This window comes from Phascolarctos cinereus, unplaced genomic scaffold, assembly GCF_003287225.1.
Source record: "Phascolarctos cinereus isolate Bilbo 61053 unplaced genomic scaffold, phaCin_HiC Scaffold_5;HRSCAF=322, whole genome shotgun sequence".
In the NCBI taxonomy this organism is placed as follows: Eukaryota; Metazoa; Chordata; class Mammalia; order Diprotodontia; family Phascolarctidae; genus Phascolarctos; species Phascolarctos cinereus.
Window position 1 is genome coordinate 120929993 of NW_027555958.1, and position 23952 is coordinate 120953944.

General features: G+C 34.6%; 1 protein-coding gene across 5 annotated transcripts in view; it reads left to right on the forward strand.

The window, feature by feature from the left end:
- LOC110208908 (HBS1-like protein) overlaps nt 1–23952 on the forward strand; it is a 131991-nt gene that overhangs the window by 91398 nt on the left and 16641 nt on the right. For all 5 annotated transcript variants that reach the window (XR_013486934.1, XM_020987108.2, XM_020987109.2 and 2 more), the window contains 7 exons: nt 1861–2026; nt 3764–3881; nt 7010–7156; nt 7604–7678; nt 14447–14564; nt 14723–14791; nt 18404–18508. Coding sequence is in view for 4 of the 5 variants with exons in the window: in XM_020987108.2 (XP_020842767.1) it covers nt 1861–2026; nt 3764–3881; nt 7010–7156; nt 7604–7678; nt 14447–14564; nt 14723–14791; nt 18404–18508 (798 nt within the window). In the remaining variant the exon portion in view is untranslated. The remainder of the gene's footprint in view (nt 1–1860; nt 2027–3763; nt 3882–7009; nt 7157–7603; nt 7679–14446; nt 14565–14722; nt 14792–18403; nt 18509–23952) is intronic.

Below are 23952 nucleotides of genomic sequence, written 5' to 3' on the forward strand. Positions count from 1 at the left end.
TTGTATATGTTATGTTTTCAATCTGACCTATGTAATCAGTTTCCTATTGGACATTTCAGATGTCCTTGATGTCAGAGAGATCTCTCAAATTCACTATGTTCAATCAGAACTCATTATCTTTCTCTGCAGACTTCTTCCAGACTTCCTTATTTCTGTCAAAACCACTACTTTTCCCCAGTCCTCCCAAGTTTATAACCTTGGCATTCCTTGATTCCCATTTGTTCTTATCCCACATATCCACTTACCAAATTCTACCTCCCCAACATATTTTCCATTGGACTTCTTTCCTCTACTCCTCACCTTGAGGCAACTACCGCCTTATTTAAAGGCCTTTTTCACTTCTCACCTAAATCATCCCAGTGGTTTCCTAATTAGTCTCCCTCCTTCAGGTGTCTTCCCACATCAGTCCATCTTCCACACTGCTGCTAAAGTGATTTTTCTCACTTGCAGATCTGACTACATCACTTCTCTACTCAATAAACTCCAGTGATTCCCTGTTATTTGTAATGTTAGGTATAAACTGTTGTTTAACTTTTTAAAGCCTTGTCCCAGTCCGTCTTTCTGGTCTTGTATGTTACTTGCCATTGTGTGCTTGACAGTCTTGCTAAACTGTTTTTTGTGTCTCACACATGACACTTTATCTCCTTTCTATCTGTGTGTTTGTACTAGCCTCATTCTTGTACCTCAGAGAATCCCTGTGTTCCTTCAAGATGTGGCTTAAGCCTCACCTTCTATGTGAAGACTTCCCTGATCCATTCAACTGCTAATGTCCTGCCTCTCAAACTACTTTGTTTTTATGTATATTATTCTCTTTATATGTCCTTGTTGTCTCCTTGTTGAATGTAAGCTCCCTGCAAAAAGATTTAGTTGCATTAATTATATTTGTATTCTTAGTACCTAGCTCAGGGCCTAGAACGTGGTAATGTTTAATAAGTACTTTTTGATTGATGAAATGGACGACATGAATGGAGGGGAACAAGGATGATGAAAACCCTGTGATCTTGCCATACAAAGGCTAGTTCACAGAACTGGGGATATCTTGCCAAGAGAAGAGAAGATTTGTCCATGGCTGCATGTGCGTGAAGAGCTGTTACGTGGAAGAAGAATTAGAATTGTTCTGTTTAGTCTAGAGAGTCCTAGGTAGAAACTGTAGCAAAGGGGAAGCTTCTAAACAATTAGATTTATCTAAAAGTGGAATGGAGAGATACTGGATTCTTCCTCATTGGAGGCTAGCAAGGAGAGTCTAAAGTACCACTTGTTGGCTAATCTTGGAGGGAATTCTTTTTCAGATATTAGTGGTCAGGTGAGATTTTGTGATCCTCTTGTCTCCTTATGGGCAAAAGTGCTGATGAAATCAGTGCCATTATTTGCATATCTCAGAGTTCGGAAGTCAATCACATCTAGGGATGAGTTATACAAGTAATATATGTTACCCAATTAAAAACACAATCTGACCTGTTAACAAGTGAATGGTAATGTATTCCTTGGTTAAACTCTTGATTCCTGAGAGATTATTGGCATAGTGCCTGAGGACATAGTGTACAGTGCCTGGAATGTAGTAAGCATTAATAAATGCTTGTTCACTGACCGACTGACTACTAATATGGTTTATGTTTTCATTAATGTACTCTTGAGATACTTTTGTAGACCACTCTCATAAAGATTGAATAAATGTGAGAAAGTAGTTATAGAAGTCAGTAGTTTGTATTTTCTCTGTCACCTTTTGTTAGTAATTTTTAAATCTATATTATAGATAAATTTAAAAATACGTAATACATGTGATATATTAAATACTTCTTAATGTGATTATTGCCTAAAGAAAACCACAAATATTAATAATCCTTCAACAATTTTCCTTAGGTCATGTGGATGCTGGGAAAAGTACTCTGATGGGTCATCTGCTTTACCTCCTGGGCAATGTAAATAAAAGAACTATGCACAAATATGAACAAGAATCTAAAAAGGCTGGTAAAGCCTCATTTGCTTATGCTTGGGTCTTGGATGAGACTGGAGAAGAAAGGGAAAGGTAGTCTTGTATTAGCATGTTTTAAATAAGTGATTTGAATTTCTATATAATCTTTTTTTAAAAAACGTGTAGTTTATTACATTTTTCATGAAACATGCCATGGAAAAATTTTATTTGCAACATTCTTGGATAACAGTTTTCAGTATTAAAAAATTTTGGAATTCTATGTACTTTTTCTTTGAACTTCAGTATTTTATGTGGGTAGTTTTAGAACAAAATTTAAACAAACAAAAATAGTTGAAACAGTAGGAGAAATCTCAAATGGCCTGTCCTATCTGTATACAAAATTGTGATACGTACTTTGAATTTAAAAGGAAACATTAATAAAGCACTTTCATTTGAAGTTTAAAAAAAAAAGATGGGATCATTTCTATAAAGTTCTCATTTATCCAGAATCCAAACAACTATCAAAGCAGTATAAATGGATTGTATTAGCAAAAAGAGAAATTGAAAAAGAATCATGCACCTAGAAACATTTATTTTAAAAAACTTCCTATATACGTAGTGTACAGATTTAGCTTAGTCTCTTATATCTTCTTTCTTAGACATTTGAGACTTGAATATTTCCTGTCATGTTAGTACTTAATATATCTACATTTTATTTTTTCATCTTTGTGACTCAGCCATAGAAATTAAGACTAGTAACTTAGGTCAAAAACAGCTTTTCTTAGGTCACAAAATATATCTTTCAGTAAGAATACTAGGAAGAAAAATTAATATTTCTTAATTATTATCTGGTGATTTTATCAATGTAATTTTCCTTTTAGTGATGTTTTGTCCAAATGATTATATTTTCAGTGATACTGCTATGTTATTCCTTAGCTTATATAATTTTTAGTGTATTCATTTCATCTTATTATTATTTTTTTAGCCCACCACGAAATGGTTCTCACCAATGCTTTGAAAATATGATTAGTATTCCTCATAGCAAACACTGACATTTTGGCTAAATTTGTGGTTTCCTGCTGTATACAATTTCAACCATACTTTTCTATACTACAAAGATGATCTCTGAAATTTTAAGCTTTCTTTCTTTTTTTTTTTTTTTGTATGGGGGATTAAAAGTAGAGTCAAATGAGAGGACAAGGAGGTTTTTTTTTTTTGTCCTTACCTTGAATGTGAAATCTTAATTTACTAATAGATCAGAAGAATTTATCTTCTTTATCAATTCAGGGGGGATCTGGATATGCCTTGGTTTATTTCTAGTTTGAAAAATGTGCAGACTGGATCATTTGTTATTATCACAAAGAGATGTGATACTTTTCTCTTTAGATCCATTGAACTAAGCGCTTGGACTTACCTAAGGAAAAAGCCAATTTTTCTAGGTGGTCTAGTAGATAGTCTACTCTTCAATTTAAGATTAGTAATGAACCAGGATTCTTCTAGACTTCTTATCCACTATTACCTGTGGACTCCCTTGCCCTCCCATAGGTATCTCGGATAGCACTGAATTGGTCTCCAAACATTCTTGTCATCTTGTTTAAGCTCAAAATTATTTTAAAAATAAACAGATCAGATTCTTGCTTTTTAAAAAAAATATTTACATAGGCCTCAGCTAATGGCCAGTTTTCCATGGAAGGGTTTTATGAATAAAAGTTGGTTATAGCAAGATAATACAGACAAACCTTTGGAGTTTATTGTTAAGAAATTTTGAATATTGAATGTGTGTCACTTTTATTTTTAATAGAGCATTCCAATATATGAGGTGAGTTTTTGTTTGTTTGGCTCTTTTTTTAGGGGAGTTACAATGGATGTAGGTATGACAAAGTTTGAGACCAAGACCAAAGTTATTACATTAATGGATGCTCCAGGCCATAAGGACTTCATTCCAAATATGATTACAGGAGCTGCCCAGGTAACAAAAAATGTATTAACTTTATTTTGTTGATGACATATGTAATATTGTGATTATGAATTTAAAATTATAGATCATTTAGCTTTAAAATTTATTTCAAGAAGAAAGAGATTAGATTAGAATAGCCCTTCCCATTAACATGTTTTATATATACTTAGCAAACACTTTTATATTTGTTGTGGTGTAGTTTTTATATAGATAAAAGCAATGAAAAAATAACATCCGTATATACTTCTGTTTTTATTTTGATGGTAGATTTGGGAGTTGTCTTCAAGTCAGCATTTAACTTCCCCACTCTTGACACTCTCTCTCCCCAAAAACGTAACCATTTTCAAATAATTAAGTCACAGTGTCAATAATTAACTCACAAAATGTCATAGCCAAACCCAGAGCTTGCAGGTTGAAGAAAAAAATACTGCTAAAGTATCATAGAACCACTATTAGGATCACATAAGAGCTATATTATTAAAGGACCAAAAATCTTGGAATATAATATGCCCCCCAAAAAAGAGAGAGATGAAGAATCAAGCAAAACCGAGTTTATCTTCCTAGGAGGGAACTATTAAGGGGGTATCAAAAGGAAAGAAATTGTAAGAATGAGCTCAGAATAACAAAACATGTAATTTTTTAAAAGCTTAAATGAAATTTTCTCACAGGAAACAGGAAAGCGTTGTACGATTTCCAGTTAATATGAAAACTATCTCAAGAACTGAGATAATGAAGATGTAAATAATTCCATGATGTTGTTACTTTTTTGGTGAAGTCATATTGAACAAATATACATATGTATATTTACATTGCATTAGAATATTTAGGCAAAATCTAACCTTTGACAATCTGAGAAATTGATGATAATCATAGAGATTGTGGTTTGCCCACGGCTATATTATTGGTTTGTGGATATTCAGGGGCAGGACTAGAACCAAGACTCATAATCTGTACTTCTTTCTACTATATCATACTACCTTAAGAGATGTATTTTCAGTTTTCCAGCAGAGACCAAGAGGCTCTGGATTCAGACAGAACAATGGTTCAAAAGTAAAGAGAAATGTTTGGATAGGATGCCAAAGATAATTTTAAAGGAGAAAAGATAGTTCAAGAAAAAGTAATACTACAGTATCAGAGAATCAGAGAAAAGAGGTACCTCAGAGGTCCATCTAGTCTAACCTATACTTCAGCCAGAATCTCCCCTATTATTATCTCCAACAAGTGGTCATTCAGCCTTTGCTTGGAGCTCACTCTACTTTTTAACAACTCTAGTTGCCCAATATCTTACTCAATATAATATTATTATAATTTATAACATATATAATTATAATTCAGGAAGGGATAATAACTGAACATGTAATTTAATTGATATAGGGGGCTCCCAGGTTAGGAGAATCCTTCTATTAATGCACATTGGCACTTTGCCTAAATTTAGTCTCAGGAGACTTTTCTAGAACACTGAGAAGTTAAGTGACTTGCCTAGGGTCACACAGCCAGTTTGTGTCAGAAGCAAGACTTGAACCCAGATCTTGTTAGCTATAATGCCAAGTCTGTTATGATATATAACTTATCTCTTTGCATCTTTCAGCTGTTGCTTCTAGGTGTGCCCTTTGGGACCAAACAAAATAAATCTAAGCCCTCTTGTACGTAATGACTCTCTGAATTTTTTGATAGCATGGCTTCCAAAAGTTTTCTTCAGGCTGAATAGTTTCATTCTCTTCAAAATTGACAGAATTTTGTAGTAGAAAGGACCCCAGAGGCTTTCTTATCCATTTTGTTCTTGAACAAAAGTTACTTTGGAACTTTATATGACGATTCTTGACATATAGAATGCCCTTAACGAATGCTTTTTTATTCATTCATTCCAGACAAGCATTTAATGCAAATATTTTTTCCTAATCAATGCTTTCTCTTATCGTAACTGCATTGATTTTATTCATGCCTAAGGTTTTTACTTTTATCTTTGTAATTTCATCTATCCCTTGTTTGGTTAAGAATTTTTGTCTTCAATATCACTGTGGAAATATAGTTGTTCTAACTCTTCTCTTACTGTTGATGGCACTACCATCCTCCCAGTCACCTAGGTTTAAAACCTAGTTGTTATCCTCAGCTCCTCACTCTCACCCTTCCCACCCCCACCCCCTTCCCAATAGCCAAGCTGTTACTGAGTCCTGTTGATTCAGCCTTCTCTCATATAACACCTGTTTCCTCCCATGACATCACCACCTCCGTGCACGATTTTATCACCTCGTAAGTACTTGGCCTACTGTAGTAGCCTTCTGGTTGGTCTCCATGCTTCAAGTCTGTCCCCCACTTCAGTCCATCTTCCTCCCTGCTGTCAGATTGATCTTCCTAAGGTTTATGTCTGACCATGTGTCCCCCCCCACCCCATTCATTAAATTCCAGTGGGCTCCTCTCTCCTCCAGAAACAAATAAAAAATCCTCTGTCATCCAAAGTCCTTCATAACCTGGGCCGCTTCTATCTTACCAGTCTCTTCCCCCTGTCTCCCCCCCTACTCTCCTCCAATATACTCTGCAATCTAGTAACGCTGCTTTTTGTTCCTTGTACAATATTCTCTATCTCCAGACCACTTGCATTTTCATTGGCTGTCTCCTCTGCCTGGAATTTTCTCCCTCCTTGCTTCCCTGGTTTCCTTCAAATCCTAGCTAAAATTCAACTTTCTATAAAAAGTGTTTCCTTATTCTCCTTAATGCTATTGCCTTCTCCCATTGATTATCTCCATATCTTGTTTGTATATAGTTGTTCACTTCTTATCTCCCTGATTTTGTGTTATTAATTTTCTTATTACATATTGTCTCCCTCAGTTGGAGCTCCTTAAAAGCAGGGACTGTTTTTGTTTTTCTTTGTATCCCCACCACTTAAGCCCAGTGAATGAATGACTGATCTCATTCCTTCCTAATTATTTTGTGATGTTATCATTTATATTCAGGTTGCATATCCATGTTTATTATTTTATTATATGGTATGTGGTATTTATTTAAAACTAATTTTCTGCCAAACTACTTTCCAGTTATACCGCAGTTCTTGTCGATATGGAGTTCTTCCCAAGTAATTCTATGTTTTTGAGTTTATTGATGTGGCTTTTCAAAAAAACTTGCCTTTCCTTCCTCCTCTTCAGGCTGATGTTGCTGTTTTAGTTGTGGATGCTAGTAGGGGAGAATTTGAAGCTGGGTTTGAGACTGGAGGACAGACACGAGAACATGGACTCTTGGTTCGCTCTCTTGGAGTAACACAGCTGGCAGTTGCAGTTAATAAAATGGATCAGGTAGTCGATAGCTTTTTTTCATGTGAGTTCTTTTAATCCTTGCTATTAATTCTAAAAGAAAAAAACCCCAGTCAACTATTCCTTCTTAATTTGTCATTGCTCGTTATGTCAGTTGAAAATGTATAAAAATGTTTCCTAATGTCTGACTCCTCACTGTATATGTCAGTGAAGCTGTCATTTAACTCACATATAACTTCAGCTTGAATTGAGGGACTTTTTTTTTTTATTTACGGCTCACCCTCTCCTCGTCCCCATTCATTGATACTCTCTGGTACTTTAACCAACATTTGATATTTTCTCACGAATGCTTAGCATGGTGTTAAAAACTTCCATGAAAATATGGAGGAAATGATTTTTTAAATTCCTCACTGGAGTAATATTCCCGATTATATTTTATTATTTTATGAAAGTATTCTTAAAATATATTTTCTCATGACATTACATCAGGTTAATTGGCAACAAGAAAGATTTCAAGAGATTGTTGGCAAACTTGGACACTTCCTTAAGCAGGCTGGTTTTAAGGTAAGGTATGTTTTAATCTTTGGAGGTTATTTTTCTTTATAGCATAGTAAGTTTATATTAGCTACTGTTATAATAGAGAAGTTTTTATAATAATCATCATTAAACAGTCGCTAAAATGTGCTTATTTGTTTATAGAAATTGAGGGGGGTTTGATGGCAATTCAGGATCATGTCATTGCCACTCTAAAATAGATGGGTTATCCTTAACAATCCTGGACTTTCAGATCAATATAGATTAAACAAGGAAGCAATATAAATTGTACAGTACATCACTGCAGACTGCAGACATTTAGTATCTACTAGTATCTGGACCCAGTAGCAAGAATTATGCATCAGAAGCTCTCTGTCTTTCATGAACTAACAGCATGAAACCTCATACTAAAAGTACAGACCTTGAAATATCCCTGAGAATTCAACAAATTAAACTTCAGTAAATCTGGACCATTATCACAGACAACTGTTGCCCACAATTGCCCAGACATGACATTGATCCACTGTAATTTTAAGAACAATGTTTTCAATAGATGTCGCCACACCAAACACTTAAGTTCTAAGCCAGGTGGAGTAAAAAGCTTTAAAAATATAGGGAGCCAGCAGAACAAATCGAAGCCTTATGGGAATAAAATGAGATATATGTTATCCCTGTTGTCCTTTCTATCTGCCTTGGGAGTTCTCCTAAAGATTCTTTCACTGAGGCTGTAGCAGAAGAACTTTTATCCAACTATAAAAAACAGTTATTTGATTTACTTACACAATATTCTGAAAAACATTGAATATTTTTTTAAAGCATGCTAGTTGACTAATTGATAATTGCAGTATATCAACTTGTCTCAGGACTATTTTGATTTGAATTCCAGCAAAACAGATGAGAAGAATGAAATGAATAATAATAATAATGATGACAATAATATGGTTTCATACAGTGTTTTACAGCTTTCTCTTTTTAGAATTTAATTTTCTCATATACTTCATTTAATAACATTTTCTTTCCTTCCTCTTCCCCATCCCATTGCACCCAAAGGGAAAAAGGCAAAAGAAAACCCTCAAAATAAATATGTATAGTCAAGGAAAGCAGATTGCCTCATTAGACATGTCCGGAAATATATGTCTCATTATCCATTTTTATCATTGTCACTGGATGTATTGTTCTTCTAGTTCTGCTCACTTCACTCTGCATTGATTCATGTGGGTCTTCCTACTTTCTTCTGAAACTGTCTATTTTGTCATTTCTTATGGCTCAGTAATATTTCATTGCATTCCTGTACCATAATTTGTTCAGTTATTGACCAATAGGTGGACACCCCTTTAATGTCCAGTATTTTTACTGCTCCAAAAAGAGCTACACTAAATATTGTTGTAGATATGGATTTTTTTCTGTTTTCTTTGATCTCTTTAGAGAATGTGCCTGGTAGTCATATTGCAGGGTCCAGGGTATACATAGCTTAGTGACTTGGATGATTATTCTAAATATCTTTCCAGAATGACTCAACAAATTTATAACTCCACCAGTAGTGCTTTAGTGTTTTCCCACAGTCTCTGCAGTGTTTGCATTATATTCAAAACAAGTTCATGTGTTTTATATAATTTGACCTCTGAATAGTCTTATAAGTTTTACAGAGCAGGTGGTGGTGGTATTATCCTCAGTTTACAGATGAGGAAGCTGAGGTTTGAAGAGATTATGACTTTTCCCTGGTTATATGACATAAGCTTTTAAGTGGCAGATTTAGGATAAAAACCCAGGTCTTCAGTCCTCTTAAGTGCTGTTCCACATTGCCTTTCTTTAAAAGAGGAAGCAATAAGTACAAGGTAAAGAAAACTAACATTTCAAGATTAATAAAAGTATATCCTGTTTAATGTGTAACAGAAAAGAATTTGTTTCTCTAATGGCCTTCCCTAATCCTCTCTACTGTAAGTACCTACCTCTTCCCACTCACTCCAAAGTACCTGATTATTTTGTACCTCCCTTACTACATTTTCATACCATAACTTACATTATGGTTTTTTTTGTGCGTTGTTTTCTCTACTAGGCTGTAAAAGCCCTGAAAGGATATGGGATATGGCTTATTCTAATTGAAGTGTCTAGGGCAGTGATTTGTACATAACAGGTGCTTGATAAATATGGAAAGAATGAATGAAACTTGGGCTGATCCTTTTATTTTAAAATATTGAATTGTCCCTTGTAACAAAGCAAACAGACAAGCAAATCTCATTCATACAGTTATTACATGCAACAATGGGCACAACATTCTACCCTTATAGCCCCTGCCTCTGTTAAGAGGAGAGCGATATGTTTTGTTATGACCAAAACTGGATATTGCATTTACTCAGAGTTTAAATTCCTTTAGTGTTCTTTTGAGTTAAATCAGTGTAGTTATGTGTATTTTTCTTCTGGTTCTGCTTATTTCACTGTGCATCATTAGGTGTATAATCCATGCACTTCTTCCTACTATGTTTCTCTTTATTCCTTATTCATTTTATACTGCACAAAAATATTTAATTATATTTATAAACCATAGTTTGTTCAGTCATTAACTTATGAGTACTCCCTTTGTTTCTAGTTCTTTGCTATTTAAAATAAAGTGTAGCTATGAATATTTTTATATTTTCAACTTCTGTTTCTGTCTCTGACCTCCTCAGGTTACATGCCCAATACTGGGGTTATTTGGGCAAAAGTTAGAAGTGGCTTAGTTACTTTTATTGAATAATTCCAAAATGTTTTCCAGAATTGTTGGGCTAATCCATAACACCAGCAGTATCATTTCAATATGCCTGTGTTCCACAATTCCTCCAGAACTGATTATCCCCTCAACTCCCCCCCCACCCCTTTTTTCTCATCTTCCCTATTTGCTGGGTGTGAGATGACATCTCAGAGGGTTTTTTTTCCCTAAATTTGCAATTAAGGATTCACCTCTTAACTCTAGTTGTTAATACTTTGTCTCCCTCCTTTTGTTTCTCCTCAAAAAAAATTTTTTTTTTAATTATTTGACCTTTTTATATTCAGGTTCCTTATTTGCAGCTCACTTTGGTAAATGGTATAATATGCTACTCTAAACATTTTTTTTTGCCAAACTGCTTTCTGGTTCTGTCTGTAGTTCTTAACAAACAGGGAATCCGTTTCTCAATGATTTGTTTTGGTTTATCAAAGACTAGGCTACTGTTTATCTGTTTCACTTAACTACTTTTCTATTTTTTACTTCATATTGAATAGTTTTATAATAACTAAGTTATACTGTATTTTTGTTTCTGGTGTGCTGTGGTCCTTTCTTTCCTGATTTTTTCGTTGTTTCCCTTGAGATTCTAGACCGTTTGTTTCCTCTAAGTGAATTTTGTTTATTTTGTCTAATAAAAGTGTCTTCTTGGTAGTGTGGTATAATGATCTGATCATTTTAAATATTTTACATTTTGTGTTTTAATCTGTATCTATCACTGGTCTTTTCCAGTGTTTCTTACATTTTATGTTTTCAGTTTCATTTAAAATAATTGCTGCTGGAATTTGCTTCTGGCATTCTTTTGTAACTGTTTTTTTAGTCTTCCAGACTTTGATATCCTTATGTTCTCTTCACTCTACCCCTAAATAAAATTCTTTTTCTTGGAAGGATATAATAGATATACTCTATTAAACTGATGAGGCTTCGAGTGTTAGCTCCTCCAGGCCAGTTTACATTTTGATTGATGGGACAAAAAGCCTGAGAAATAAAGTTGTAATTATAGAATTTCAGGTTCCAATAAGTGGAGAGAGAGAGTAGCAATAGCTCTCTGATTGATCTCTGGGCCTTAAGTCTCTTCCCACTTTAGTCTGTCCTCCACTGAGCTGTCATATTGATCTTCTTAAAGCACAGTCTTGGATCATGTCAAACCTCTCCCTCCACCACTCAGCAAACTTCAGGGACTTTGGTCTTCTCCCAGGATCAAATATAAAATTATGTTTGGCATTCAAAACCCTTCATAATCTAGCCTTTTTCTACCTTCCTAGTCTTCTTACATCTTACTCCCCTTTACATAGTCTTCATTAAGTATTATTATTAAGCATCTATGTGCCAGACACTATGCTAAGCTCTGGGGACACACACACACACACACACACACACACACACACACACACAACTTACAGGCCCTTCTCTCAAGGAGTGTACTGGGAGAAAGAACATACTAACAACTATGTACAAACATACACATGTGTATGTGTGTGTACATATACATATACATACATATATTCAGTCGTGTCGTCTTCATGACCCCATTTGGGGTCATAAGAGCATATGTTTGTATATATACATATATGTTGTATATATGTACATATGTGTGTGTGTGTGTATGTATGTATGTATGTATGTATGGCTGTAATCCAAAGAGAGAAGACACTAGTACTAAGAGGAATCAGGAGGGACTTTTTGCAGAAGATGAGATTTAGTAGGAAATTGAAAGAAACCAGAATAAGGAGAGGGAGAGAATTCCAGGTATGAGAGACACTCAGTGAAAATGCCCAGTTGAGAAATGTAGTATCCCATATGAGAAGTAGCAAGGAGGCCAGCCTCACTGGATTGAAGAATATATTGAGGGAATTAAGGTGTAAGAAAAATGGAGAGAGTTAGGATGGGGCCAGGTTTTGAAGGGCTTTGAATGCCAAATAAGATTTTATATTTGATCTTGGAAACAATAGCACCATGTTCTCTTTTATAATCTATGTGGTGGGGATTAAATAATAATTTATCCCTCTACTCATGCCAGACTCTCTCCCCACATCCCACCCCAAAGAAAATTTTGAGTAAACAAAAATTACTTTATTTTTTTTTCTCCCCTGGTAGGCTACCTCTTAAATTGGTTAGATGGTACAGAGCATTTGTACAAGGTTCAGAGGAAGTAAGAAAGATGATTAAAGGATGAAAAGAGAATCGTTTTTGAGGAGTGGTTAAGTGATTCAGCTTATTTACCCTGGATCAGAGGAGTGTGGCATGGAAGACCACAAAAGCTTTCAAATACTTTCATTTACTATCTGCTGGTTATACATAGTATGTTTTATTTCCTATTTTTGGTTAATGTGTATTCCACTTATATTCTTTGCTGATGCTCTCACATCTGTTTATTACTAAAACACAATTATTCTGTCAGTCTTCAGTTATTAATTACCTATTGTATGCTTATGAACTTGCAAGATATCATCCAACTCTGCTTAGACTGATTTTTGTAATTCCTCTGATGAGAGGAATTACAACTTTGGCATGGATTGAAAGTGAGCAGACAGGTATGATCAGGAAGTTAGTGAATCAATAGGCCCTTATTAAGAAACTATCATGTTCTAGCAACTGTGCTAGTTTCTTCTGGATACCAATATAAAAGTAAAGTAGTCCTTTCCATGGGCAAGTAGATGGGTCAGTGGATACAACATCAGGCCTGGAGTCAAGGAAGACCTGAATTCAAATGTGCCTTTAAGCACTTATTAACTATGTGACCCTGGGCAAGTCACTTAATCCTGTTTGCTTCAGTTTCTTCCTCAGTAAAATGAGCTGGAGAACGAAATGGCAAACCACTCCAGTATCTTTGCCAAGAAAACCCTAAATGGGATCATGAAGAGTCAGACACGACTGAACCACAGTAAAGTCCTGCCCTTAAGGATCTTATATTCCATTGGAGGAGACAAGAAGTCCCCAGATAAGTAAAGTCAGGAGATAGAAACAGGAAAGATCTCTTGAAGGAAGTGGAACTTGAATGAATTCAGCCAATCTGTATTATTACGACAACTTTGTGAAAACATTACTTCATTTTTTTTTTACAAAAATACATTCTTGTGAATTTTCCAAATAAATATTTTCACTTAAAAAAATGTTTTTTTGTTATTCTTAACTGTATTAACAAGCACTAACATTTCCATATACAAAGAACAGAAAAAGAGGATTGTATGAGAAACTATGAATCTGTTACATACAGCTTGATTTTTATTTCTAAATATATAAGTTCCAGGACAGCTAGGTGACACAGTGGATAGAGCACTGGGCCTAGAGTCAGGAAGACTCATCTTCACGAATTCAGGTCTGCCTCACTTACCAGCTATGTGACCTTTGACAAGTCACTTAATCCTGTCTGCCTCAGTTTCCCCATCTGTAAGGAAATGCCAAACCACTGTAGTGTCTTTGCCAAGAAAACCCCAAATGGGATCACAGAGATTCAGACATGACTAAAAACAACTGAACTACAACAACATAAATTCAATATAGTTCTAAAGATCTCCAGCTCATCTGTTTCCCTCAGCTTCCTCCTGTTTTCATTATATATTTTTAAAAATTCTTCATTGATACCCTTTTCTTCCCTTTTTTCTTCTTTGGAATCATTATCACTAACCTCTCTTGTTCAGTCCTCTATCCAGTTCACCAAGCTGTGTCTCTGTGTAGCTTATAGGATACTATAATATGTCACCAAGTAAGAAACTAAAATCAATTTATGGACATTTTTCAGCATATAGTTTTGAATGATTATTTGAAATAGTTTTTAGTTGATAGTCCCTGTCAGTAGGGGGTAAAATAAATCATTGCTTTCTGACATACTTTGAAACAGCTTGATTCTGTCAGGTAATGGAAATACAATGGATAGGAAGTTTTCCTAACAGAGGGAAAAAGATCTTAGGCAATGTCTCACTGTTTACCAGTGTTCCACAGACTGGGAAAAATTAAAAAACCTTTAATTCCCATTAATTTTGTCCCACTCACCTCTGCTTTCCTCCCCCCCCAAAAAAAAAAATTAATGTTTTATTATAATTTGTCTTCTTTGCGAATAGGAGGGTGATGTGGCCTTCATCCCTACAAGTGGTCTTAGTGGAGAAAACTTAATTACAAAATCTCAATCAAGTGAACTAACAAAATGGTATCAAGGAAAATGTTTGTTAGAACAAATTGGTAAGTAAAATTGCCTGATGATATTTTCTATATTGTTAATTGTTCAGAGTTCTTTAATTAAAAGGTATGGAGTAGAAATTTGATGTGATTAGTAAGCAGGAAAGACATATTTAAATAGAACTTTGGTATCTTTAAGGCCTTATCTTTTTTTCCCTCAGATTCTTTCAAGCCTCCACAAAGATCTATTGAAAAACCTTTTAGATTATGTGTATCTGATGTTTTTAAAGGTAAGTAACATGATATTTTTTAAGAAGTATGATTATTTTCTCACAATGTAAGCATATTTCCTAAAATGTTTGTAATTTTATCAAAATTTTACTGTAGATGTGAAAACACTAAAAAACATAAAATAAAATAAGCAATGTGATACATTAGAGCTATACCAAATTGAGAATGAAAGGTTAAACTCTGCTTTTGAAATAATTGATTCATATTTTAGGGAGTCAGCTTTCCCCAGAATGTAAGGTAGTCAGATAGCACTTAGTGGTACCTTGCTGTCCTGAAAGAAAAAAATTTCCCAAATTCAGAGCTGTGTTTTTTTTTTCTTGCTATTGCATATATTGCATACATATATTTCTTATACACTAGGGCCCAGATTGAATCATAGTTTGCATTATTATTATACTGGTATTGTGGAAATTAGATTATCTTAGAAATATTTAGTTGGTCGTTATAGAAATGTTAATTTGAGTATAGTCTCTTGGTAGCAAAAAGTAAGAACTATAGATAATCAGTTACTTCATGGGCACACAGTAATTCACTGCATCAGGCTATGGCATAAATTGAAACACAGGCCTTCTGGCTCTCAGTATATTTCTTTAGCTATTAGAAAATCCTGTTGTTTTGAATTTCAAAATATTCATTGAGTATTTGTTGTGCACAGGCTGTGCTGAATGCAGTGTACACAAGAACACTTAAGTATATGATACTGCCCCTGCCTTGAACCTCAGAAACTTACACTTGCATATGTGTTCTAATACTTGTCATCTTATTAAAACTTGAAAGCCCATTGTTGATCCCTAGCAATATTCTACACCAGAAAATTAAACAGATGGTTTGTAAGTACTTAAAAAAGAAGATTATGGGGACAAGGAGCCAATATAGCATCGACTAAGTAAAAATCATGCTATACCAAAAATAATTTCCTTTATTGATTCAAAGTAATGTCAACAGACCACTCTGCTGGATTGAAGTAAACAAGGGAGATTTAACAGCAATAAATAGAAAGTTCTGTATAGAATTTGAAAAACTCAGTTTTATGGATTACAGGGTTTAGAGTTCTGGCTTGTTAGAAGTTTATGTGAAAAGTACTGGGAGTTTTGGCTGACCACAAGCCCCAAATGGGGCAGTATGCTATATCTCCTAAAAGAGAGTTAATCCAGCCTTGCATTCAGAGAAGTATAGTATTTCAGTCTTGGACTGAAATCTCAGACTTCATCTGAGTTATTATTTTGCTTTCTTAGCACTAAGTTTGGCAGAGTGCATCTACAGAATTATCAATTGGAAGACAGTTCTGAGGCCAAACCTCAACAAGAATTACCTCTATAACATATTAACGAGTTGTGATTTGAGTCTTTGCAAAGATCTCAAATGAGGGAAACTTGGAATATCCCAAGCCAATCCATTCCACTTTGTAAAGCTCAAATTGTTAGGAAGTTTTCTTTTAAATTAGGCCTAAATTTATATCTTTGTGACTTCTACTTATGCTCAAAATAGATCAAACAAGAAAATGAGGGGATTGGAAACCATGAACAATTGAAGGAGCTTAAAATATTTAATTTTGAATGAAAAGGCTAAGGGTTTTTTTTTTCTTTTGAATATTTGAAGGGCTAGTAGGTGAAGAAGGAAATTTGTTTTATGATGTTCCCTAGGCTAGAGCTTGAAGCATTAAACCAAAATTAAAGGGAAGTAGACTTCTGCACAATGCAAAGAATGATTTAGTAACAAGTAGATAGACCTGGTCAGTAGTGGAGTGAAGCACCCTATAAATTAGTGGCTCTCTTTTTTATTATTAATAATAATAGTCATGATAAGAGCTAGCTTTATATAGTGCCTTAAGGTTTGCAAAGGACTTGACGTTTGTTTTCTCATTTGATCCTCACAACAACTCTCTGAGGTAGGTACTGTTATCCATATTTTACAGATGAGGAAACTGGGGATGAGAGAGGTTAAGTGACTTGCCCAGTGTCACACAATGAGTGTCTGAGGTAGAATTTGAACTCAGGTCTTCCTTACTCCAGGTACATCACTCTATCCATCATGCTACCTTCCTGTTTTTAGAAGTTAATCAGAAACTGAACAGCTAGCTAATGTGGAAGTGTAGAAAAGGATTTCCTCCATTAAGAGACAAACTAGACTAGGAAACTTTCAAGGTCCCTTCCAACTTTAAGAGTCCATGTTTCTGTATCCATAGTTAGAAAAATAATGGAACTAATTAGCTTTTGTCCTTTGCTGCCTGTTTTTATTGTCATCCACAGTAGAATATGATCATCCTCTAGTAATGCTTTTATCTTCTCTCTAGTTCTGTGTAGGCTTAGGTAATTGTAGTTAATGTCTCCAGGAGCCCTTGTTTGTTATTGGAAGAAATAGATGAGGGCATGATTCCTATTTCAACAGTAATCTGAAAGAATAAATTCACACTTTTACAGTCTAGATTATCCTTTGTTTGTATCTCACAACAAATGGTTTACACTAAAGACTGAAATTGCCTTTCTGCCACAGCTGGGGTGTCTTCCTGTTCAGGTAACTGTGGAGTTGCATCTGTTATTTTATAACCACTATTTGAAACTACATGTAAATGGAAGGCTAACTATATAAAGAAGGAAATCTATGTCAAATAAATGAGATAACAGAAATATGAAAGTGTAATTTGAGCTTTTTTTAACTAATTTTTTTTTTAAATGCTAAAATTTAAGAAGAAAACCTAATGTATCTACTACATTCCCTGTGAATTGTTTTAAGGGATTATTAAATGACAAAAGTTTAAATAATGGGTGATAAGATTAGGAGCAACCTAAGGGCTAGAGAGGTTGTGACTTGCACAGAGGTTCAGTGATTCAGTGGCAGAACACCTAGAACCTAGGTCTCCTGGTTTCCAATGTAATGTTCTTTTCTCTACATCAGACAGCCCTGAAGTTCAGTGTATATTAGTTTGCAATGACCTGTCACTTGTTTTCTAATCAGTAATTTTACTTGTCATTAGTAGGGATTAAATGTTATGTTCAGTTGAATGTTTATGTGGAAGATGGAGATTTGGGTATTTTACATACACACACACACACACACACACACACACACACACGTATGTATAGAGTTTTCTGTTGTTGAATGTTGAGAAGACAAATTTCAGTACAGCAAATTATTGACCAAAGAGTATATATATATCCAGTTAAAATAACATAAAGACAATCAGAAGGAAAGAAGTTCTAAGAAATGTGAACTAATTTGAATTACAGAATTTTATAACCTTCATAGAGTAACATAGTTGGTCCTTATTTAAGAACTTATTTAAGACTGTATTTAAAATTAAGTTTCTACTTGAAGTTTAACTATTATTTTGCTACTACTGAGAAAATCCTAAAAATTGAGTAGAATACATATAACATAGACAGACTTCAAATAAAATTTGAATACTTTAAAGATTACTTTGAAATACGAACAATTCTTTTGAGCTCTATAAATTCATAGGTAATGGTAACATAGGCTTACAAATTTAGAATTATAAAGGAACCTTAAAAGATCATCTAGTTCAACCTCATCATTTTGCTGATTAGGTAATAGAATGTTAGCAATACGATAGTATTTGATATAAACCATTTTAAAGTGTTGACATTTTACAGATCAAGGATCTGGATTCTGTGTGACTGGTAAAATTGAAGCTGGTTATATCCAGACTGGTGACCGACTGCTAGCAATGCCTCCTAATGAAACTTGCACTGCAAAAGGTAAGCATCTCTGAGCAGAGTTTTCTATTGCTAAATGTTGAGAAGACAGATTCAGTATAGCAAATTATTGACCAAAGAGTAAGCAACCAGTTACTGAAATTGTAACTGATTGTCAAAATGATACTAACTGTTGAAGTTAAATTGAGAAAACATTAAACGAATTTCTTCTGATGTGACTGTATGTGTAAATGTCTGTGTGGCTTAATATGTGTCAGAATTTCTGTGACATTGATTTCAACAGCCTGTGTAAGAGTTAATTTTCAGAAATATGAAGTTCTCTGAAGTCATTTTAAACTTATTTTGGGTAGGACAGAAGATAATACTAGTTGTATTCGTAGTATTTGTAGAGGTTTGAACTGTACTCATCCCTGACTCCTGACACCCACTGGCAAGACAGATTATTACACTTCATTGTTTTAGTTACTGTGAAGTAACAGCTTTGAAAAATGTACAATAGAATTTGTTTAGAGGGTTGGGAATTTAAGTTATAAAACTTTTTGATAGATGATAGATATGCTATAAATGTGTGTCAACTTCTCCCTCTCCCTTTAGGGTTAGCATTAACTCTAAAAGAGAGTCAAATAATTTAAAGTATATTGCTATGTTGGGAACCTTTAAGTTAAAGTAACAACAGCAGTAATAATAATGATAGCTAGCATTTATTCACCACTTTAAGGTTCAAAAAGTACTTTCCTTTTGTTATCTCTTTTGATCCTCACAACAGTTCCAAAGCCTTTGACTTTAGTACAGAAGTAAGATGTTGAATTAGAATTCTTCGTAACAGCTATTCAGGGGCAGCTGGGTGGTGCAGTGGATAGAGCACCGGCTCTGGATGCAGGAGGAACCTGAGTTCAAATGTGGACTCAGACATGTAACACTTACTAGTTGCCTGACCTTGGGCAAGTCACTTAACTCTATTGCCTAGCAAAAACAAACAAACAAACAAACATAACAGCTATTAAGCTGTCACAGATGCTGACTTTGAAAGATATAGTTTTTTTTAATCAGCATTTTTTTTCCTTTTTATTCTTAAGCCATGTATTGTGCACACTAAACTAGATTTGATTACATGTTGAATTGGTTTTGTAGTATGTCATGCATTTTGTTTTTATTAATTCATTCTATTGATTATATATTCCTGGAAGATTATATACAGTTACTAAGTGAAATTGATAGAATAGAAAAATCAAAACCAAAATTACAGCTTTTGTCCCATGCTTCTCTTGCTTAAGTATTTTGTTGTCATTCAGAATATTAAATGCCAGAAGTAGGAACAAAACTGAAAAAATTCTAAGATTTAGAACTTTAAGTTAGTATCTTAGAAGCCCTTAGAGTTATAGTTTAAAACTCTTCCCGTTATCATTATCTATAGTTTTGTTAAATACCAAGTGCCTACAGATATGCTGTGATTCGTTAAGGTGATACAAGAGTTGCCTTTATAGAAATCTGAATTTCCAGGAAAACTGCATATCTGAAACTAAAAATCATTTAAAGATCAGTAGATTGATTTGAGTATGCTCTTACTCTTTTTAACTTTTCTTGCCTCTTTCCTTGCATTATGATACCACCTTTAGATTGAATGATTCTTAGGTAAATCTCTTTTTCATATTTGAATCATGGATTTGTACTGAATGATGAATCCAGAACTGTAGGGACCCTCACTAACTAACTGGACCCTGTCAGAACTCATTTTTTTAAAAGTGGACTTAGAATTTAAAACAGTTTTTCTCCAAAAGGCAGAGTAAACAAGTGATCCAATTCAAACTAGAATTAAGCCTACTTTCTAAAACTTTTGACTTGTAACTTTATATATTTTTTCACATGTTCAACTTAATAGACACTCTTTAGCTAATACATTAGAAACACTTAAATTAATCTGTGATTTTTTTTTTAATTAAATTTTTAAAATGGAGGTCATGAAGAGAGAGTGTTGTATAGTAAAAAGAGTACTGGATCCATAGTTAGAAGACCAGTGTTCAAATCCTGGTTCTATTTCCAACTACCCTTTGAGGTAAGTATTATTATTATTCCTATTTTACAGATGAGGAAATTAAGACAGACAGTGGTTAAGACTTGCTTGGGATTGCATAGCAAGTGTCTGAGACAGAATTTGAACTAATATTTTGCTGACTCTAAGTCCAACACTGTTGGCAACCCTTCAGGAGAAAGGAAGGTCAAATAGGGAAGGTTTAGGCCGCGGCAGCACTCTAGTTATGTGCCAGTTGGGTCTGATATGCTACACTGGGGGCTGCCTATTTTTTGAATAGCTCCTGAATTAAGAATAGTTTTGTAAATAAAGTTTTGTTGTACATTTTAAAATACAATACAATTTTATTTACAAATATAAAAACCATCAGGAGCAGGGAAGGATGTGGTTCAAAAATAGGAGGAGGATATTAGACTGCAGGCTATTGTTTGCCAACCACTGGGCTGACTAAGAAAAACTGAAAATGCATTGATTTCAATCTCATATTTCCAGTCCTCAGTGAACCATGAATATAGAGTTTCAGGACTATCAGCATGTCAAGGGAACAGATGTCAGGACAGTAAAGTCATGATATACGTTTCTGGGAGAGCGGAAAGCATGAATAAGAATAGCGTTGAAGGTTTATGAAAAATGTCTTGCCATAGAGAAATACATCCTCTTCGTATCAAGACATAAAGGTGGCGATTAGTATGAGAGAAATGTAAAAGATGTCATTTATCTCAGTTTTCTGAAAGCCCTTAACAATTTTTTTTTGTTTTTGGTGAAGCAATCAGGGTTAAGTGACTTGCCCAGGGTCACACAGCTAGTGAGTGTTAAGAGTCTGAAGCCAGATTTCAACTCAGGTACTCCTGACTCCAGAGCCAGTGCTGTATCCACTGTGCCACCTAGCTGCCCCTAACAAAGTCTAACTTGCAAAAATGAACTCATATTACCTTGAAAATTGTCTGTTGGGTTCAAAATAAAGGGAGATGATAAATGGCAAAAGCATTTCATTCTAGGAGGGTACATGAAAAATACCAAAGGAATTACTATACTCATTAGGCTCATTTTTTTTATGTCTTCAAAAATGATCTAGGAAAAAAAAATATGCTTTAAACTATCAGTGCTCATTTGTAAGATCTTATGATTTAGAATGTAGTCAAAAAAAATTCTCAGTGTTCTACAGGAAAGAAGAAAGTCAGACTTGAAAAACCAGTGATAGATGATGGACTATTTGAGATATGGTGACCCTAAATACGTCTTTCAATATTTGATCTTCTGACACTTTTTGTGTCCAAGATCACATCGATGTGGGCACTCCCATTAACAGTACAAGCCTTAGTCTGTCCACATCTTCTCAATCATTGGTTCAACAAATATTTATTGACTAGCTTCTTTGTACATTACACTGTGCTTTATGTTTGGGAGTTGGGAGATGAAGAAAATATGGACATATTCCTAGGCAGTAGGGAAGCAACCGTTAGGGAGACACAGAGAAGTGACAAATAAGTGGAAAAAATGAGGATGAGAAGACATGGAAGAATGGGATCAATTATGCATATAGAGGGGTTTGCCTTGGCAAGGGGAAGGGCCATTTTTCTTGTGAAACAGGGGTGAAGGAGATAGTAGCGATAGGCTCTGAGTAATGTGAGGTGAAGAAGAGAGGACAAGAGGCTCTGAGTAATGTGAGATGAAGAAGAGAGGACAAGAGGAGACATATACAATAATGAAGGAAAATGACCTCTTTTTCAGTGAAAAGTGAGGCAAAATTTTCAGCTGTGAGGGTTGGGGAAGGGAGAGCCATAGGAGGTTGAGGAGAGATGAAAAGGTTTGGAAGAGTTGCTGTGGTAAGTGGGATAGTGAATCGATTAGTGAAGGATTGCTTTGCCGGAGTGAAGGGTTAGTTAATAATATATAATATAAATTTGTGGTAGACTCTGTGAGCATGATTTCATGATCTTCTCTACTTTGTTCGGCAGCATTTGAATACAAATGAAGACAGCAGATTGTATGAGTAACTCAAGGCTGAGGGGGACATGATCTTTGATAGGATAAGTGAACCAGGAACTTGCTAAAAGAAGACAGTGTAGAGATCAACAGGATGTGGAAGGGAGAAGAGCACACTTTGGCAGGGGCGATAATATAGGAAAGAACTGAAAGGTGGAGAAAGTGGAGGTCACAGTGAGGGTGAAGAACAGGGTTAGGGAATTCAAGGCAGAGAGAGAGAGAATGAGAACATTTTATGATCAGAGAAAGGTGTTTCCTTTATCTTGCTTTGGGCAATCACTTCACATCTCTTGGTGTCACTTTCTTAAAACCCTGTGAAGAAAGAGGTTAAACTAACTCTCTAAGGCCTTTGATAGCACTAGACGCTATGAACTTTTCTAAATTTTCATACCTATACCTAATTTAACTCTAAAGTTCTGCTTGTGAAAGATTTTGATACATAAGTGATGTCCCTCTGCATAAAGGCCAACTGCTGACCTCTCTGTGGTCAGTCAAAAAGGTCTCTAAATAATTAAATGGTATTGTAACATAATCATATCTGGATAATTAAAATATATTATTTTTCTCTAAAACTTTTCATATTGTTAATTATACTTTGTAGTGTGTAATCCTACAACCAAACTTGTCTAAGCCACTATGCCAGGTTGCTAGCCTCTGTATGAAATATAATTTAACCCCCCCTCTCCCCATTCCTGAGAATGCTACATAACAAAGACATAAATATTGTTGTTTAGAAATTAAGTTAATAAAGATTTATAGTAAAGTGACTATGAATGATTAGAAATCATTCTATTGAAAAATATAGTTTCAGTTGGAATAATAACTGCCTTTAGAAAGAGAATGGTGAATGAAAAGTTTGACCAAAGTCAAGTAGATAAAGAATTGTTCAATTTGTAAATGCTTTTCTTTTAACAGATTTACACTTTATATGTTTAAAGTTGCTTTCAATCACATAAAAATGAAACTGGAAAAAATACTTAAAAAAAATTTTGTTGTCTGTGTCTCCTCTGAACAAGAGGATATTCCCAACTTATGAAATTTCAACTCTCATTTCCTTAAATTATAATATTAGTGGATATTGTTGTGCCTGGTTTACCAGTGATTCCACCAAGCTTTTAGGTGGCCCTCATCAACAAACTTGCCTTTTCCTTGGCTTAATATATTCTTGCCTCTACTGTATGCCATACAGCAGAGGAGTTTGTGAGAAAGGTACAGAAAAAAAACTTGCAGGCAATATTAATCACAAAATTTGATTTTAAAAGTCTTCAAGATGTTATTTGTATACAAATAAACTTGTGTACATGCACTTTTCTGATTCTTTTTGCTTGTTTCCTACCTCTGAATATGGGTCTGAGGGAAAATTTCAAGGCAGGCTACTTATTTACTCTGTTTTCAAAAACTTCTGGAAAATGACCTGCTGTGAATTTGTATGACGAACTAAATATAACTCTACCTTATGTTGCAATGTAAG